At 41.6% G+C, this 20,088-nt stretch overlaps 1 protein-coding gene across 1 annotated transcript in view; it reads right to left on the minus strand.

Moving 5' to 3' along the window:
- The window catches only part of RGL1 (ral guanine nucleotide dissociation stimulator like 1), a 259,243-nt gene that overhangs the window by 28,816 nt on the left and 210,339 nt on the right, over positions 1–20,088 (minus strand). The window contains exons 13-14 of the mRNA XM_030205352.1: positions 16,900–17,021; positions 367–456 (exon numbers count right to left, since the gene is read on the minus strand). Of these exons, the coding sequence (XP_030061212.1) occupies positions 367–456; positions 16,900–17,021 (212 nt within the window). The remainder of the gene's footprint in view (positions 1–366; positions 457–16,899; positions 17,022–20,088) is intronic.

Genomic DNA, 20,088 nt, shown 5'->3' on the forward strand with positions numbered 1-20,088 from the left:
ACAGCTATGCAACTTCCTGTTGGGGGTTAGATGCAGCACATGCAGCACATGGAGCACATGGAGCTCATGATCTCTCCTAACCTGAGAGGATCTATGGTGGTGTGAGCATCCATTACCATCTAAGCACATGGAAGGAGCTGATAATACAAATGTATAGTAATATGTATATATAAGCCTGTCTGATTATAATCTAACTACAAACTGTGAGTAAACAGATGTTTTGTTACTTCAACTTTAAAGTGACTCAGCAGTGAATTATTCAGGGGTGAATGAGAGAGAGATGAAGAAAGAAATTAACATTTCTAAAGCTGAAGCTGTGTGTACTAAAATCTGCTAATTATTTACTACAAATAATCCAACACTTACAAGCTCAGCCGCTTCACCACACTCTTCCTGGGCTTTGGTGAGGTAGGCCCGTTCTCTACTGCTGCTTCAATCTCACAGGAGATGCTGAAACTGCAAAGTACAAAAGACTCCAGTTACACTATATGCAGGTACTTTCTCCGTCCCTAGAGGGCTCACAATCTAAGTTTTTTGTACCCAGGGCAATGGAGGGTTAAGTGACTTGCCCAAGGTCACAAGGAGCTGCAGTGGGAATTGAAACCAGGTTGCTAGGATCAAAGCCTGCTGCACTAACCATTAGGCTACTTCTATAACCTGTGCGCCTAATTCATCTCATGCACAACTCTATAGGGGGCGTGGCCAAGGAAAGGGTATAGGCGGGTCATGGGTGTTCCCAGGATTTAGGCACAGAGTTATACGATACTTCCATTTCCACACCTAATTGACAGTAGATAGGTGCAAGCATTCTTTGTCAGGCATAAGTGCTCACACCTAAAGTTAGGCTTGACAATGAGTGGAGGAGTGGCCTAGTGGTTAGGGTGGTGGACTTTGGTCCTGCGGAACTGAGAAACTGAGTTCGATTCCCGGCACAGGCAGCTCCTTGTGACTCTGGGCAAGTCACTTAACCCTCTATTGCCTGCCGCATTGAGCCTGCCATGAGTGGGAAAGCACAGGGTACAAATGCAACAACAACAAAAAAATTAAATCTAGTGTTCTGTGTGGAACTGCCTTTATGGAATTCACATTCAGCAAACATCATCCGGCACCTAACTTTGGGCACCCTATACAGAATAAACATATTGGTACATTAGAACACGTGCTTTTCCTGTCCTGATCTTAAAATTTTCTGGTCCTTATTCTGGGATAGAATATGTGAACTGCTTCACTTGACCCTTCCTCTTACATTCTATCTCATTGTATTTCGTTCTGCTGGGTTGAAACACTTAGGTCATAAATGTAATTACAAACCGTTTGACACATTGGTGGCCATAGCAATCTCCACTATCATTAAGAATTGGAAAAATCATAAACTAGTTTCTTATTGCTTTTGGTGGGCCAATGTTTGCATGATTTTTAAGTATGAAAAAATAATTGCAGAGCGTAATAACCTCATGCATATGTTTATCCAGACAAGGGATCAGGTTGTACAATTTTGCAAATCACAAGATTAAGTAAACCAACGTAACTCGAAATTCATCAGTAAAACTTTCCACTTATTTCTATTGGTACTACTGATTAATGTTATTGCAATGTATGAAACTATTGCTGTATCCTGTATGCAAAAGTTTATTGTTTGTTTATTTTTGTTTGAATATGTTTTCAGAAATTCAATAAAAATATTTGAACTATCAGAATTCCCCCCTATGTGTGGTCCTACTTGCCTGGTTAGTTATTCAGATCCCGGCATTGAATATTGGTGGTGGCCAGATAACTTTCAGATCTACCCTGACTCTGCCCTTGCCCCCACCCCAGCACTAACTGGAGAGTGCTGTGGTCCTCAGAGTAGGTATTGGCACTCTCCAGCTAACTGCTCCTCAATATCTGCTTTGGAGCTGGTCAGTGAGTTCAACTGGACAAGAGCCTCTCCTACCTAGTGAAACCACCTTGGATTGGATTTATTATTTTTAACCCGTCCAGGGCGGCTTACAAAAATATATTCATAAAATCACATAAAAAAGAAAATACAAAACAAATTCTTCATAATACACAAACAGGAGAAGTTGCAATTCTCTCTAATAGACAAAGAAGTAACAGTAGATACGTGGTATGCCAGGAATAGCAAACGTGCTTTCAGTTGGTGTTTAAATGTTTGTACAAGTCATTCATTTTTAAGATGACTTGGCAGCTTAATCCACATTGTTGGCCCTGTTATTGAAAAAACTCTTCTTCTAGTTAGGTCCAAGTGCACTCAATTTAAGGCAGGTATTACAAGATCAGAAGACATTAGTGATCGTAATTGACGAGATAGAACATATTTTTGTACTGCATGTTTCAGACACAAAGAGGATTCAGTATTAGACCTTCTCCTCTGGGTTGTATCCTCTCCTAGATTCTCCCTTCTTTTCTAGTGGATGGTTGTTTCACTTTACTCTTCTGTAAGCACCTTTAGTCTCCTTAGTGCTGGTTCTTAGCTTCCCTGGCTTTAAGTCCTAAAGCCTAACAAGAGATACTCCATCTCACCTGGCTTCCTTTACCTTTGGGGTCCTTCAGCCCAAGATCTGCTTCTGGCATGCAGGGACCAGTATTCTCTAACCCTGGACATTAGCTGTCCATTCCTGCCAGCAAATCAGTTAGAGAGTGGGGTCACTATATAATATATACTAGAGTATTATAGTAGCTAATGGCAGATAAGGACAAGTTGTTCCACCCAGTCTGCCTAGTTGCCTTCTTCTGAGTTCTTTCCTACACTGGGTACATAACCATACAAATTCCCAAACTGAAACCAAAACTAGTCCCCACCAGCCCCCGTTTTTTTTTACCTGACCTCTCAAACCTGTCCCCGCCAATGCCCAGCACTGCAATAAATTGTGGTGGTGCCTGGGCACTGCTGCGGGATATGAGAGGTGGAATAGCTATGACTGAGTGGGTCCCAAGCAGAAAATTTACGATGAGTCCCTCTAATGCCATGTTTCTCAAGGTAATGCAGTGAAGATGTGAGGAGGAGGAGGTGCAGTGGAAGGTTCAGGGATCACTCTCTGCCTCTTCCCCTTTCCTTGGGACATATATAACATGTTTAAAGTCTGATAGTTAAGGGGAGGTGAGTGTGGCACTTTTCTCTAGCAGGGCTGCTTTCCAGCCCCTTGATCCCACTCATCAATCCCTCTCCAAGTGGCCAAGCATCTTGGACTGTCATGGGAATGAAATGAGATCTCATGGCTGTTACTGCTTGACTTAATCCTTGTGGCAGTCCTACATGAAGCACTTAGAGGTTTGAAAACTGGGATCAACAGGCGCCACGCTAGCATGAGCAGAGGTAAGAACAGTGCGTGCTGCACTCACCATCTCTCAGCACTATTGTCAGTCCAGCAGCAGATGGCCCCCAGCTTTTTGCCAGGCTTCCTTCATGGTAGCCAGTCACATCCAAGCCACTGATCACTAGCAGAAGCATTCTAGTTCCAGCCCTGTCACTGCCCTTTAGCTTTGTCCCAACTATGTTGAAATTCTATTAATTATCATATTTATATATTGCCTTTTCAAAAAACTCTAAGAATTGTACAGAGAGTACAAGGACCTTAAAGTGCATTTTACAAAATGAAAACTATGCGGTTGATATTCAAAGGGAAGAGGATGGAACTTGTTATATTGCCTTTCCGTGGTTACAATCAAAGCAGTTTATAGATTATATACAGATACTTATTTTGTACCTAGGGCAATGGAGGGTCAAGTGACTTGCCAGAGTCACAAGGAGCCACAATGGGAATCAAAACCAGTTCCCCAGGCTGCTGTACTAACCGCTAGGCTACTCCTCCACTTATCCTACTAGGAGTGGCTCTCACCCAGATAAATGACAGCAAGAGAGCTATTCTGCTGCATTAACTGCCAGATATTTACTCTGACCCCCTTCGTATGATCCGGATAATACCAGGGCTATCGGTGGATGGATCTTGGGCAGAGCTATCTGGATAAAGTTAGGACAGCAAAATGGCTGTCTAAACTTAATCTGGTTAGTTACTGCTAACTGGTCAGCGCTGAGTCCAGGTACTCAGGGGCAGTCACTATCTGGATACTGCCGCTGAATATTGGGGTTTCTTTTTACTGGTGGTGGGCAACATTTTAAAAAAATGCCAACCACTGCAGGCTCAGTATTGGGGGGATAAAGACCATTACACAAGACAGACTGTAAAAGGTATTGTAAATTTTATAGGCAAATAACAATAACTCCCTCTACCCCCCACCCCCCAAAAAAAACAAAATTCCGGAGGTAACAAACTTCAACAGAATCTAAATTGTTACTGATTTGATTACATAGGATATAAACGCTAGTGATCTTGTTATAAATATATGGAGCCCCATTTAGCATAGAACATAGAGATCAGAATTGAGATGTTCAGGTCAGGACATGCTCAGTGCTGATGGTATTTTAGAACAGGATCTAGCAACACAGATCCTTTTCTACAATACCGCAGAAGTGCACATCTTTGTCAGCACATGCAGTGGTAGCAGCCATTTTATAAAGATACCCTGCCCGATATTTAGACTGCGGGAGATAGCCAGGCTGAATATCCGGTTTAACTTTGGCAGGTCTGACTTTAACCAGCCAAGCTGATATTCAGCACTGGTCAGTTAAAGTCAGACCGGCCAAAGTTATTCTATCTATTGTGGCGGCCAAATATTTTATTTATTTATTTATTTGTTGCATTTGTATCCAAGTAACAAAACAAGTAGGGATCACTCCGCTGGATCATATGTCATGACAAACCAAAAAACAGCGGGCATTATATATCAGTTGTGAATAAATGACTGAGGAGGAGAGGACCTCAGACCATCGAGGAGCCCCTGGTTGGAGCAGCAACAAGCTAAGTAGCTGTGATGATTGATATTTTTGGAATATGGTTGTGTTATTTAGCACTAACGGTTATTGGAAGCACACAAATGAATATTGAGGTAGGAGGTTGGCAGAGGACCAGTGATTACATATTTGTGGCCACATTGATATAATCTTATTGATTAAAAAAGTGTCACCGGTCTGAGGTTCTCTCCTCCTCAGTCATTTATTCACAACTGATATATAATGCCCGCTGTTTTTTGGTTTGTCTTGCATTTGTATCCCACATTTTTCCACCTATTTGCAGGCTCAATGTGGCTTGCAATTTTTCCGTCATGACTTATGTCATTTCAGAATACATATACAATTGGTAATATATATAGAACATGAATGCTAAATGAACAGTTGGGTAAAAAAGGGAAATATATAAATGGTATCACATATTGAACAAGAATTGCATATAAAATTAAACAATACAGTATAGGAAGAGAGTAATCCTATTGTTAAGTAAATGATGGTGAATTACAGTTCCAATTATAAGTCATTATGGTATGTCATATTAAAGAGATGTGTCTTCAGTGCCTTGCGGAAGTTAATTAGGTTGTGAATTATTTTCAGGTCCAATGGTAGAGCATTCTACATTTGTGAACTCAAGTATGAAAAGCTGGACGCATGTATTAGTTTATATTTTAGACCTTTACAGCTGGGGAAGTGAAGATTTAGGAATGTGCGTGCCGATCTTTTAGCATTCCTGGGTGGTAGGTCAATAAGGTCTAACATGTAGGTCGGAGTATCACCGTGAATTATTTTATGCAGCAGAGTGCGTATTTTGAAAGTTATACGTTCTTTAAGAGGAAGCCAGTGCAAGTTTTCTCTCAGTGGCCTAGCACTTTCGTATTTTGTTTTTCCAAATATAAGTCTGGCTGCAGTGTTTTGGGCAGTTTGAAGTTTTCTGATGCTTTGTTCTTTACAGCCAAACTTGGCCGGTCTACCTTTGAAAATTGACAGATAGCCGGTAATAGCATGTGATATAACCGGCTATCTTTAAAATGCCAACTGGCAATATTCAGTGCCGGACAGCTGGCTATCTGGCACTGAATATTGCCAGATAGCAGCCTAAGTGCCATTTTAGCGGCCATTTTTAACAAAAATATCAGGCAGACCATATTTTCGCACATATAAGCTGCACACAATTATAAGCCACCCCCTAGCATAAGCTGTGGATTTTCTGCCTTCGTGTAAGTGTGCCTCTGCATAAGCCGCACGTGTATTACCTGCACCTATGTATTTAGCCACCCTTTGGGTGCACACACACATTATTGTGGACCGAATGCTCGTGCGTGGATGTGAGGCTACAAACTGTAGGTCTTAGACAGAGATAGTGAGCAACAAATGTGCGCATGTCCGAACAAATCTGAAAATGAAAGCACACATATTTTGGCGCAGAAGAACAGGTGCCAATGTGTGCTGACGCGTCTGTTTTTGTCTGGCCATGCGCAGAGGAACTGCACATTCTATAGTCTATTGCATATTTATGTAATCAAGAACATGTATTAGTCACACCCTTGTATTAGCTGCGACCCCCCTCTAGTCATAATGTAAAAACGGTATAAAACTATGTCTTACGTGAGTGAAAATATGATACACATTGCAAAAGTGAACAGCATGGACCCAGCAGATTCCATGTGGAGGAGCTGGCACACATGGAAAGGGTGATTTCACAACTTCCATGTATAGCTGCTGTATTTTACAAACTTACACATGTAAATAACGAGGTTGCATTTTTTAACTTGATTTCATTTTGAAGGTGGAAATAAACTACACGGGATTAAGAAGAATCAATGAAACAAGCACTCTTCTAAAACCCGATACATGCCTTTGAGCAGATGTGTGTGGGAATTTTAAGAACATAAGAATTGCCATACCGGGTTAGACCAAAGGTCCGTCTAGCCCAGCATCCTTTTTCCAACAGCGGTCAATTCAGGCCAGTAGGAAGTGCCTTGTAGGTTCCAAAGAAAAGATCCATTTCTTGCAGTCTCTTCACAGGAATGAGTGATGGCATTCTGAAGTCTACTTGCCTAATTCTTGTGTATGGATTTTTCCTCTGGGAATCTGCCCACAGCCCTTTAAATCCATTATAATTTTTATTTATTTGTTGCATTTGTATCCCACATTTTCCCACCTATTTGCAGGCTCAATGTGGCTTACATTGTACAGTAGAGGTGATCGCCAATACCGGTATGAACAAATACATAGTGAGGTTATGGTAGCGAATGATCAAGTGTGGTAGACACATTGGGGGTCATAAGGAGGAAGAGTTAGGTTATGTCCAGTACGAGTTTATATATTGTTGTGTTGCGGGGGTATGCCTTTCCGAACAGGTTAGTCTTTAGGAGTTTCCGGAAGTTTAGGTGGTCGTATGTTGTTTTCACAGAGATTGGTAGCGCGTTCCATAGTTGCGTGCTTATAAAAGAGAAGCTGGATGCATAGGTTGATTTGTATTTGAGTCCTTTGCAGCTTGGGTAGTGGAGATTTAGGTATGTTCATGTTGATCTTGTTGTGTTTCTGGTTGGTAGATCTATAAGGTCTATCATATATCCCGGGGCATTGCCGTAGATGATTTTATGAACCAGGGTACAGATTTTAAATGCAATATGTTCTTTAATTGGGAGCCAGTGCAGTTTTTCTCACAGCAGTTTGGTGCTTTCAAATCTTGTTTTTCCGAATATAAGCCTGGCTGCTGTGTTTTGAGCAGTTTGGAGTTTCTTTATGATTTGATCTTTACATCCCGCATAGATACCATTACAGTAATCTAGATGGCTTAGTACCACGGATTGTAACAAATTGCGAAATATTTCCCTCGGGAAAAAAGGTTTCACTCGTTTGAGCTTCCACATTGAGTGGAACATTTTCTTTGTTGTGGCTTTCGCTTGGCTCTCTAGTGTGAGATTTCGGTCGATTATAACTCCAAGAATTTTCAGGCTGTCTGAGATTGGGAGGGTGTAATCTTGGGTGGTTATGTCGGTGGGTTTGATAGTGTTATATTGGGATGACTTCCTCATTTTTGTTTTCCATTCCTTTCCTTATAATATCTAACATTCTATTTGCTTTCTCAGCCGCCGCTGATGATCCCCTCACTCACTCTTTCTATTCCCTCCCTGTGATCCTTGGTCATTCACACTTCCAATCTCCCTCCCTCAGGATTCTCAGTGAATCTTCCTATTCCTCCCTCTACCACCCCTCACAATGCTTCTTGCTCACCCCCCTCCCCGCCAGGATCCCCTTATTTACCTTCTCCATGCTAGCTTTGGGCATGGAGGAGGACAGTGGCAGTGAAATGCTCTGGGCTGCATCCGCTTCCTCCTCATCTGTTGCTCAGGACCCGAGTGTTGTGCTTTGAACTCCATGGTAAAACCACAACACTCTATCCCCTGGCAGCATTGGGGAAGAAAGCAGCTCAAGGCTTTAGGACCAGTGTTAAACATGCTGGGACCCAGGGCAAGGCCTGAACATCCACCATCAGACAGTGTCTTCTTTAGCTTCAGACAAGCATGGGGCTTTCCATAGCCAGAGGGCCCAGAGCAATTGTCCTATATGTACCCTCTTAACACCAGCCCTGCAAGGCTTTTGCACTGCTGTTGCCCTCCTCCAAGTTCCAGGCTGGCATGGGGAGGGACAGTAAAAGAGTCAGGGTGGCAGGGCGGAAGAGGCCAAATGCTCTGCCTCATGATCACTGCCACCGAAGCTTTAGCTTGAACAGGCCCCCAGCCCACTGTGTAGCAAGGGCCAAATTTTGCTGCATTTACCTCAGATATACATCCAAGTGACTGGGGTCCTGATCCTAATCTGGGTATAAAAGCCATTCCTACAAATAAAATCCATCCATTTAAAATATAAAAACGCATACATGACTAAAGCTCAGTTGGCACATGTGAGTGAGCAGGGGGGCTCGGCATGTTCCAAATGCGTGCAGAGCCCTCACTCCTTCTATTGTGCTATATGGGCTTGCCTTGGAGTGCAACATTTTTGGGCTCAAGTTAGAAGATATTTAATTCAATTGGTGGGATGTACGATACAAGGTTCGGAAGCTCAATTCCTGTTGGACAAGCCCAGGGCATTCCGCCCCATGCCTAGACCAGCTAGTGTTTTGTGTCGTAAGTTGATTTTAGTGGCCTGGAAAATGGCATTGCAGTATTGGACATCATCGGATCCTCCTAATTTTTGGCATTGGAGGAAACAGATACATCTTTTAGCCACATGAGAGGCAAGGGCGGCGAGGGGGTCCCTGGGACGCAGGAAGAGATTTCTTCAAATCTGGGATTCTTTTTTGAAGTCTCTCAGTCCTTGGAGTCGTAGCTTAATAGTGAACACTATATAGAGGTTTTAGGAGTAGTAGCTGTCCAGTATGTTTTGTAGTTTGTGAAAGATGACAGGGTTAGTCGTGGGTGGGGGGTAGTAGGAGGGGGGTGGGGAGTGGGGGGGGGAGTTAGGGATAAATGAGAGGTCTTTGGTGGAAGATTTGATAAAGGTGTAGGTCAGGGGGGGCCTTTTGGTTATGGGAAGGGTGTGTTATTTGTTTAAGGGGCCTATGGGGGATGCCTTTGGTCATGGTAGAAGTTGGGTGTAGAGTGGCACAATAATATGTTTGCATTTAAAGTGGGTTGTAATTAGTACGATGCTTCAATAAAAAATAGTTGAATCATAAAAACCCCTCTTCCTAGGAGGAAGGTAAAACTTGACGTTCCACCTTGTGGGCAACAATTTGTTTTTTTTCCCCTGATTAGTTAAGGGAGTAGGTCTGGGTAAAGGGGTGGTTCACAGGTGGGGTGGGGGGAGGGGAGGAAATTTAAAACCTTGAGGATGGATTCTCTTACTCTGTACTGTTTTGTTTTTATGATGCTTACTTATGTCAAATCATACAGAGCTTGTTGAAATGTTTAACTTGTTGGATTCTCAATAAAACTGTTGAAACATAAAATATAAAAGAGTAGCACTGTTCTGAACAGAAGCGTGTTATGGTAAGCTAATTAATCTATTCACTTCAAATTTTCTCTAAGTTGAATTAGAGCTACAGTCTATTGTCATATTGAAATGGTTTGGTTCGATTCTGTCAGACCATATGTTTGTGGTGACATTGAATAATGTCTTCTTCCCTCAATACTCTTTACTTTGTGAAGTGCCTCAGGGATCTGCTCTACCATAAGAACATAAGTATTGCCACAATGGGACAGACCAAAGGTCCATCAAGCCCAGAATCCTGTTTCCAACAGTGGCCAATCCAGGTCACAAATATCTGGCAAGATTCCATAAATGTTCAATACATTTTATGTTGCTTATCCCAGAAATAAAGCAGTGGATTTTCCCCAAGTCATTTTTATAAGGTCTATGGACTTTTCCTTTAGAAATCCATCCAAACCTTTTAAAAACCCTGCTAAGCTAACCACCTTTACCACATTCTCTGGCAACGAATTCCAGTGTTTAATTACACTGAGTGAAGAAACATTTTCTCCGATTCATTTTATATATTTAAACGTTTTTTATTGAAATTGCAAGAACATAAACGGTGCCATACAAGGTTCTGCATTTAACATTCATCAATCCTCAAACTAATTATACAATCATTAGTCAATAAACATGTATCATTTTTGCTTTTTTAAATACAACCTGTTTATTATTACTCTCATCAGATTAAACTTATCCAACCCCCACCCTCCCCCCAACCCCCCTCTTCTTCTTCCCCCCTCCCTCCCTCCCTCCCCCAGACCTGGAGATCTATTCAGTATGATCCATGGAATTATCCTTCATTTAAGAGTAAACTACGACCTCTATGGCTTAGACTTCTCAAATAAGGACCCCAAACAGCCAAGAACGTGACTCTCTTGTTCTTTGAGAGCCGAGATTCTCTAGCCTCCCAAGAAACCAGCTGGTGCAATTGGTTTCTCCAGTGCCAATATGCTGGAGGATCTTTAATTGTCCAGTACTGTAATATACATTTCCTGGCCAGCAAACTCAACTTTCTAAGCAATATTGTTTCAAATTTATTCAGCCCTCTAAAGGACCCCGGGATATCCAAAAGCAGTTGTTCAACTGTCCCTGAAATCCGAAGCCCCAGTCGCTCCTCCCAAAAGCCTCGGACCTGTGTCCAAAACCTTTTCAATACAGGGCAGCTCCAAAACATATGTAGCATTGTGCCAGGATCCTTTCCACATTTAAGACACTCTGGGCTCCGATTCTCTCCCATATGAGCTAATTGTACAGTAGTCACATATCCCCTATGAATACAGCGGTAGGCACATTCTCTTAAGCGAGCATCAGATACTAACAAAGGTATTCTTGCTATCGATTTAGTGATATTCCATGATATTACTTCAACCCCCAGTTCTTTTCCCCATGCACTCTTCAATTTGCTATAATCCCTGGGGGGTTGCCATCCTGAAATTGTTTTATGGAGCAATGATATCGTAAGTTCACCCTCACCCAAAGAGTGAAAGAAATCATGTACCTTATCCCCTAGCCGGGATCTCAAAGGGTCTCCCGGGAGAGAGGCAATGTAGTGTTGCACCTGTCTTATAGCAAATCTGTTACCCCAGGAATTGCCTTCTCCGATTCATTTTAAATGTACTACTTTGAAGCTTCATTGCATGCCCCCTAGTCCTAGTATTTTTGGAAAGAGTAAACAGACGCTTCACGTGCACCCGTTCCACTCCACTCATTATTTTATAGAGCTGTATCATATCTCCCCTCAGCCGTCTTTTCTCCAAGCTGAAGTGCCCTAGCCACTTCAGCCTTTCCTCATAGGGAAGTCGTCCCGTCCCCTTTATCATTTTCATCGCCCTTCTCTGTACCTTTTCTAATTCCACTATATCTTTTTTGAGATGCAGTGACCAGAATTTATGCTATTTCTCAGCCCTTTATTTTATATCATAGAAGACTATGGCATCAAATTTATTGTTATGCAGATGGCCTCCTTTTGGTACCTCAGGTCTCTCGACCCTCTGGAAATGTACTTAGGAGCAATCACAAACTGGCTGAGAGACAATCGTTTAATATTAAATATGAAAAAAACAACAGCATACTGGTTTAGTGGCCCTGTTACCAAAGTTGGAGGGTCTATCAATTCCAATACTGGACAGGTTTAAGCATTTGGGTGTCATTATTGATTACTGGCTTTCATTTGAAGAAACAAGAAACAAACAAGATAATGAAATAGTACCATATATCTCTGTATTTTTAGTGGACACTATTTTGTTTGTCCTGCAGGACGTCAGACTCACAGAAACAGAAGCCTGCCCTTGCAGATCAGCAACACGGCCGCGCTGGAGAACAGGACTTCGACTGGCGGGGGCTGGGGACCCCCGCCAGCAAAGGTACCCGACGGCGGTGGGGGAGGGTTGGCGGCAGGGGGGCCAGTGCCAAATCTACGGGGGCCCATGCCCCCGTGGCCCCACGTAGTTACACCCCTGCTGGGCACATTGAACGTTTTATGAAAAATTGCCTTCCTATTTAACTATGGTAATTGCATCCTATAGCCCAACAATATTATTATTTTCTGGCTTTCAGCATAGGATAGTGATTCCTCCTCTGTCTTCTGCCCATCATGTGACTACCTAGAAAGCCTTTTTTTTTTTGCTGGCATCAGTGTGTCCCAGTGTGGCGGTGTTTGTGTGCTTATCTACTTATGACTTCTCCATCTTCAGACTGAGCACCAGTTAACCTGGCGACGGGCCTGGATATGATTAAGGAATTCAAGTATTTCGAAGGTATAAATAAAACACAAATGGCAAACCTTTTTCTGATGGAATGAAAATTCTAGAAAAAGGGGTCATAAATTTTAAACAGCCAGACTTGCAGTAACATGAGGAAATATTTCTTCACGGAAAGGATGATGGATGCCTGTTAAAGCCTGTCAAGAGATGTAGTGGAAGAAACACTGTCTCAGAATTCAAAGAGACATGGAATAAGCTCAGAGGATTCTAGAAGTGAGAATGGGAAGTAAAGCACGAGATTGGGTGCAGCACATGAGGGGACTAATTCTATAACGGTACATCTATGTATAGTGACACAGAAGATGCCTAATGGGTGCATAATCAACAGTGAGAAATAGGCACCTACTTTCCTTTATAGAATACTAGCGGAACCCTATATACATGCAGTATGGGCCAGAATCTATATATGGCACCTAAAAAATCTGCGCAGTAAACATTTCCGCCTATGCGTATTCTATAAGCAGTGCCTAGATTTACATAAGGTATACAGTTGATAGCCCAGCGCCTAAAACTATGCGCATCCTTTAACACCAACAAAAACATGGTGTGAATCCCTGCACGTAGATTTACGTGCACTGGGCCATATTCTATAACTATGCATGTACATTTTGGAACGCCCATGAAATGCCCATTTCCTGCCCATAGCCACACCCCTTTTGAACTGCGCGCATTAGAATTTAGGCACAGTTTATTACAGAATATGCTTATCGAGTTGTGCGTGGAAATGCTAATTATTGCCAATTAGTGCTCATTATTGCTTAAGTGCTGTTAAAAATGCTGATTAGCTAGCTAAGCCAATTAAGTTATAGAATACACTTGGATTTTGGCACAGAATTCTAGGCACGCTATATAGAATCAGGTAGCATACGCTTAGGCGCAAGTACGTATGCCAGATATAATATCGGCAAAAGTGTGTGCACCTGTGTCCTAGAGATATGCAAGTAGGGGTAAATATTTAACCGGCAGCGGTCAGTATTTGTAGTCCACTGCCAGTGTTATGCTGGGATATTCAGGGCTGGCCATGTCCAGCAACCAGATCTGTATGGCCAGCTATCCCTTATCCAGTTAAATGCAGTATTCAGCAAGTAACTGACTAAGTGAAACCAGACAAAGATAGGACTGAGTTTTATGTGGTCCAATGTGTCTGGTTAACTTACAGCCTCCTTTATCAAACTGCACTAGCGGTCCCAGGCGTGGTATTGTCGACAAAGCCCATTGTCACGAGGCTTGATAAAAGAGGCCCGTACTACTAGTAATCATTTCTAAAGTGCTACTAGATGTGTGCAGCGCTATACACATTATATGCAGGTACGTTCTCACAATCTGAGGGGCCCTTTTACTAAGGCTCTATGTGCGTCCAATACATGCCAAAATGGAGCTACTGCCCGGTTACCACATGGCTCTTGCGATAATTTTATTTTTGGCACGCGTCCGATACACGCATCCAAAAAATAATTTTTATTTTCGGACACAAATATCAGATGCGCGCCAAGTGGCATTTGCTGCGTGTAGGTCATTACCGCCTGGTTATCGCGTGAGACTTTACCGCTAGGTCAATGGCTGGTGGTAAGGTCGCAGGCCCAAAATGGATGACTGGCAATTTTGATTTTGCCGCACGTCCATTTTCAGCAAAAATTTTATAAAAGGCATTTTTTTACAGGTGTGCTGAAAAATGATTTTGCACATGCCCAAAAACCATGCCTACACTACCACAAGCCATTTTTCAGCGCACCTTAGTAAAAGGACCCCTAAATCTTTGTACCTGGGGCAATTGAAGGTTAAGTGACTTGCCCATGGTCACAAGGAGCTGCAGTGGGACTTAAATGCAGGTCACCATTAGGCTCCATTAGGCCACTCCTCTACTCCACTCCTTAGGCAGTTAAGTACTGAATATCAGCACTTAACCACGTAAGTGCCAACTTCATCCCTCAACCACCCACAAAATAATCGGCTATGACTTTAGCTGGTAGTGCTGATATTACCACAATACCATGAATGGTTTTATATTCCACACATTTCTTAACAATTCTAAACAGATTACAAAAAGAAAACCCCCAGCAATAGGGGGAGTTACTAAATATAATTAACACTCTACCCATAATTAAACAGATCAATTTAATTCTGGATACAAATATGCCTTAAGAAATGTCTGAAAAAGAGAGTATGATGATAATCTTCTAATCTGCCTCGGTAAACTGTTCCATAGCCTGGCTCCCATGAAAGGAGAAAGACAATTCAATCTGCCTCTTGTTCCTGACCCCTTTCAAAGATGGGAAATTAAGCTTCATTTTATTAATCTTGCATATAGTAGACTGATTATTAGGGAGACTTAAAATCCTAGTAAATCCTTTGCAGTTTAACCCATGGAATTATTTAAAAATCAAACAAGCAATTTTATAAACTATCCGCGAATTCACTGGAAAGCAGCGTAAGCTATCCAGTAAAAGAGAAACTCTTTCAAATTTACCCAAACAGAAAATAGGCCTCACAGCAGTATTCTGCAAAAGCTGAAGCTTTTTTTGCAACTTTACAGATACAGGCACAATACAGAGAGATACAATAATCCTGCTGCAGAAGAAGTATTAATTGGGCTATACCTCTGAAACTTCCCTTATTCAAAGAAGACCTAATAGCCCTAAGCTGACGTAGTTTGAAAAAAGAATTTCTTTGCAAGATTATTTGAGATTCATATGTCAATTTGGAATCTAGAAGGAATTCCAGGACCCTGAATATCATTGGACAGCCCCCGCACAAGTGATTTAAGCAGGTAGGATCCTCTCCCGCCCAGTTAAATCACTTTGAATATTGATCTCGTTATTTATAAAATTCTATGTTATGCATATAACTTTGTGCCCCACCCATTTATTTATTGCATTTGTATCCCACATTTTCCCACCTTTTTGCAGGCTCAATGTGGCTTACAATACATCATAAATGGTGAAGATATAATAGAAAGATAGACATTTAGTTTACAGAAGAATCATGGTAACATGATAATGGTATAACAGGATAGTAGTGTAACAAGCAGATATTATAAGGCAGTTCTGAATATCCAGACTCTGCCTGTGTCTATGCCTACCTGCAAACCAATACCAATACATTTCTTCTATACTGCTATATATCCCCACGTCTGGGTCTAATGCGGTTCACATCAAATGATACAATATAACAACAATAAAATTCATCACAACTGATTATCAATTTCATACTCTACAAGTACTTGTTGTTAAATAAAAAAAAGTTTTAATTCTTTTTATGGAGAGTAAAATAATTCATCTCAGTTCTAATACCCAGAGGTAAAGAGTTCCAACAGGAAACTGCAAAAAAAAAAAAGAAAAAATTGTATAAACTATCCTGGAAAACCTCACTCTTAAGAACTGGAAGATGAAGAACCATCACATTTTGCAAATGGGAAGAAGCTCTAAAAGAGGCATACAAACCAGATTGGTTACTAGAACAGACGCAAGACCATAAATAGCCTGAAATATTACAGAAACAGATTGAAAAAATATTCTTTCACAAACTGGAAGCCAGGGCAATATTACTATATTTTTATTTATTTTGTTGCATTTATATCCCACATTTTCCCACCTGTTTGTAGGCTCAATGTGGCTTACATAGTACTGGACAAGCGTTACAGACTCCGGAGTAAACAAATACAAAGTGATGTTGTGGTAAGATAAAGTTCATGTGGCCCAGCCACACTAGGGAATCGTACAACGGAAGAGTTGTGTTATGCCCATTATGTTCTTTAGTTTTGTTGTGTTGCAGAGATCAGGCATTTATGCTGGATCGGTAGGGTATGCCTTTTTAAACAGGTAAGTTTTGAGTTGTGCCCCCAACCTGCAAGACTGACATCTGTTGTGAAAAGGATCTAATCTGGGGTTTCCAAACTCTTTTCTTTGAACATATTGTTGCTGCATAGCCACTAGTCGAGAATGTCTGACCTCTGGTGCTAGTGGTAGTAAAAGGTGGAATTACTGATTCTGTGGCGACCATTGAGAGAAAAGAAACCTCTGGCCCATAGTACTAATTTTAAGGTCTCAGCCATCAATCCCAAAACTTGAAGATAGTGAAGATATGAGATGAAACACTATCAACTTTTTAATTTTAAAAATCAACCTGGCAAACTACATGCTATCATAGACCTACACATGGTTATAGAAAAGTGGGTAAATCTTAGCACTTACTTTAAAGAAATACCCTCATCTGCTGCCATTTTCTTTCTTTCTCTGTTCTTGTTAACATCGCACAGCACTGTATGACTGATGAAGAGACCCTAAACAGTTAATTTGCAACCCTTACCTCTGGTCCTCAGTTAAGTGCTGCTGGCTCTGGAACCATCTGATGAATTTTTGGTCTGGTGTCATGCAATAGCTGTTACAGGCAGATTGAAGAAGCTTAATCTGAGCGATCACTTCAAACTCCTAAAAGAAAATAAATGCAAATATATTTTCTTTCCCAGACAGAAGGAAAATTCCAGCTGCTTAAGAATGATGAGTGCTGCTGTTGTTACATGAGCAATCAGACACTAAAGTGAATACATTAAACACAGGGACTGATATTCAAACAGAAGTGCTCGTTTGCTATTGGTAGATTTTGGTCACATGAAGACAATTCTATAACCTGGGTGACGCATGCATAAATGTGTAGAATACTTATTCTTGTATACTTGCCTATGAAAGCACCAGCAGGCAGGGACAACCCAAGGCAATTTGCCGCCCCAGGCAGGGATGAGATGCCGCCCCCGCCTGGTGTGGCATATCCCCCCTTCCCTCCTCAACCCTCTTCTCCGAATTACTTTATTTCTTTTTGCTTTTCAAAAGGTGGCAGTGGCAGTGATTCCCATAGGCAGCTCTGCCACTGGCAAACGCCCTCTTTGCTCTGTGTCCCGCCTCTGAGGAAACGGGAAGTTACGTCAAGAAGCGGGCGCAGCAGGGAGAAGAGGTCAGTGCCAGTGGCAGGGCAGCCTATGGAAATTGCTGTTGTTGCTGCTGCTGCCACTGCCGCCTTTTGGAAAATAAAAAAATAAGGTAAATGTGGGGAACAGAGATAAAGAAGGAAGGGGAGAGTACCATTGCTGGACAGTGTGGTGCCTCAGTTGGTCTAATGGTAGGGCTGCCATTGCCAGCAGGGCACCTAAGCACTATTCTACAATGAGCACGTAAGTGACGTCACGTGCAACTTTCTTCAATTCAATCACCTACTTTCTAACTCTTCCTACTTTCTTACTCATCTATACGTTACAACTTTGCCTTACCCCTCACTACCAATTATAATGTTCTAGTACATATTGTGTTGTCATTGCAAGTAGTATACCATGCCATACTTTCTATTGTTGTTCGAACATTTTTACTGCTCTAATTGCCTCCTGCTCATGTTTGATCTATTTGTACTGTACACCGTCTTGAGTGAATTCCTTCAAAAAGGCGGTAAATAAATACTAATAAATAAATAGGGCCGGACTCTATAAATGGGTGCCAGAAAAGATTGGTGCTAAATGCTATTCTGTAAAGGGTGCACATCCTCTATAGAATAGAGCTTAGTGTCAATTCCTGTGCCAGACTTACACCTGCTGAAACCTGGTGTAAATACTGGTGCCCATGTTGGATGCACTGCCCAAATATTCTGGGTTTTTCATCTTGCATAGTTTATGGACTCCTGCTAATGTTAGCTTTATGAAGGACTAAAAAAGTGATTTAGTAAGTGTACCGTGTGACACACACACAATTGATAATATTCTATAAGTTGCACGTGTCACTTGTTAACACATCCCTGCTCGCCCACGTCCACATCTTCCTCAAAGTTATATGATACACAATTTTGGTGCGTACTTTATGGAACCGGTCAGCGCACCGGAGTGTCGGGGGCAGGATTTGGACACAGTTCCCCCCCCCCCCCCCCCCCCCCCCCCCGATATTTTGTTCCTCCTGATGAAGAGACTGAAATACGGTTTCGTATTAGGGAACAAGTAGAGCTATTTAGGTCTTTGAAACAACATGTGGAAGAGGATGTCGGGATGACAAAAAAAGATCATTGTTAATGGAAATGGATATTTATTCCTGTGGTCTTCATGAGGACTAGGTGTGTGTCATTACCAGCTGAAAGTAGAATATTTTCACCATTGAATATTTAATGATAAGAAGTCATCGGTGATAGAAATATACGGCAGCAAGAGAGGACAGTATCTTCATTTGCTTTTATGAAAGACTGTTTGCAGTTTAAGGAGCTGATGAACCGATGAACTCTGACAGCAGATATCGTGATTTAGATAAAATGGGTGAAACCACTTTATGTTAATTATTGAAATTATTATTGAAATTATTGAAACTAAGCAATAATAGTCCCATTAAATACAGGTTGTGATATGTAGGATAAAGTGAATGGAAGCGTAATATAGTAGGGTGTATGACTGATGTTGAATGAATGGTGTTAAGGCATGTATTGTATTTAAATTATAGCATAATAAAGTTGAATATTTGATATACACAAACATAACTCTCTAGAGAGTGATTAATACAGTCCGTGTACTTTATGGAACAGCGTCCAGCACTTATGTGAATAACTGCCAACTACTGGTGCCAATGACCTGCCTATGTGCCAGTACTCAGTAACCTAAGTGCATTTTTGGTACCTAACATTGGGCACCAGGTTATAGAATTGCCCTTTACATGTTTAGAAACTAAACAGATTGTGACAGTGGCACTGACCACATCACATATATATTCAATGATGCTTTGAGTGTAGAGGCATCAAATATACATTGGCATTTAAATTAATACAGATGCCGCCACCACTGAATATTGGGCCCCCCCCCCCCCCCAAAATATAAGCTGAAAACCTTTCTTTTTGTCTAACAATACATTTCTGAGTTAGCTTTTGGGCGCTAACCCAGATCCATACCACTTCATTACTGATTGATAAAGGGGATGGAACTCCTCTCGTATAAGGAAAGGCTAAAGAGGTTAGGGCTCTACAGCTTAGAAGAGATGGATGAGGGGAGATATGATTGAGGTCTACAAAATCCTCAGTGCTGTAGAACGAGTAGAAGTAAATTGATTTTTTACTCGTTCCAAAAGTACAAAGACTAGGGGATACTTGAGGAAGTTACATGGAAATACTTTTAAAACAAATAGGAGGAAATATTTTTTCACTCAATGAGTAGTTAAGCTCTAGAACTCTTTGCCGAAGTATGTGGTAACAGCTGTTAATGTATCTGGGTTTAAAAAATATTTGGACAAATAGGAAACGTCCAAAGTCTGCTATTGAGACAGACATGAGAATCAACTGCTTGCCCTGGGATTTGTAGGATGGGGTGTTGCCACGATTTGGGTTTCTGCCAGGTACTTGTGACCTGGCTTGGCCACTGTTTGGAAAACAGGATACTGGGCTAGATGGAGCATTTGTCTGACCCAGTATGGCTACTCTTATGTTCTTATGTCACAACCCTCTAAAGGAGAAGCATTAGGCAAACAAGGCCATATTTTCTTCACT

The sequence above is a fragment of the Microcaecilia unicolor genome, chromosome 6 (genome assembly GCF_901765095.1).
Source record: "Microcaecilia unicolor chromosome 6, aMicUni1.1, whole genome shotgun sequence".
Classification (NCBI taxonomy): domain Eukaryota; kingdom Metazoa; phylum Chordata; class Amphibia; order Gymnophiona; family Siphonopidae; genus Microcaecilia; species Microcaecilia unicolor.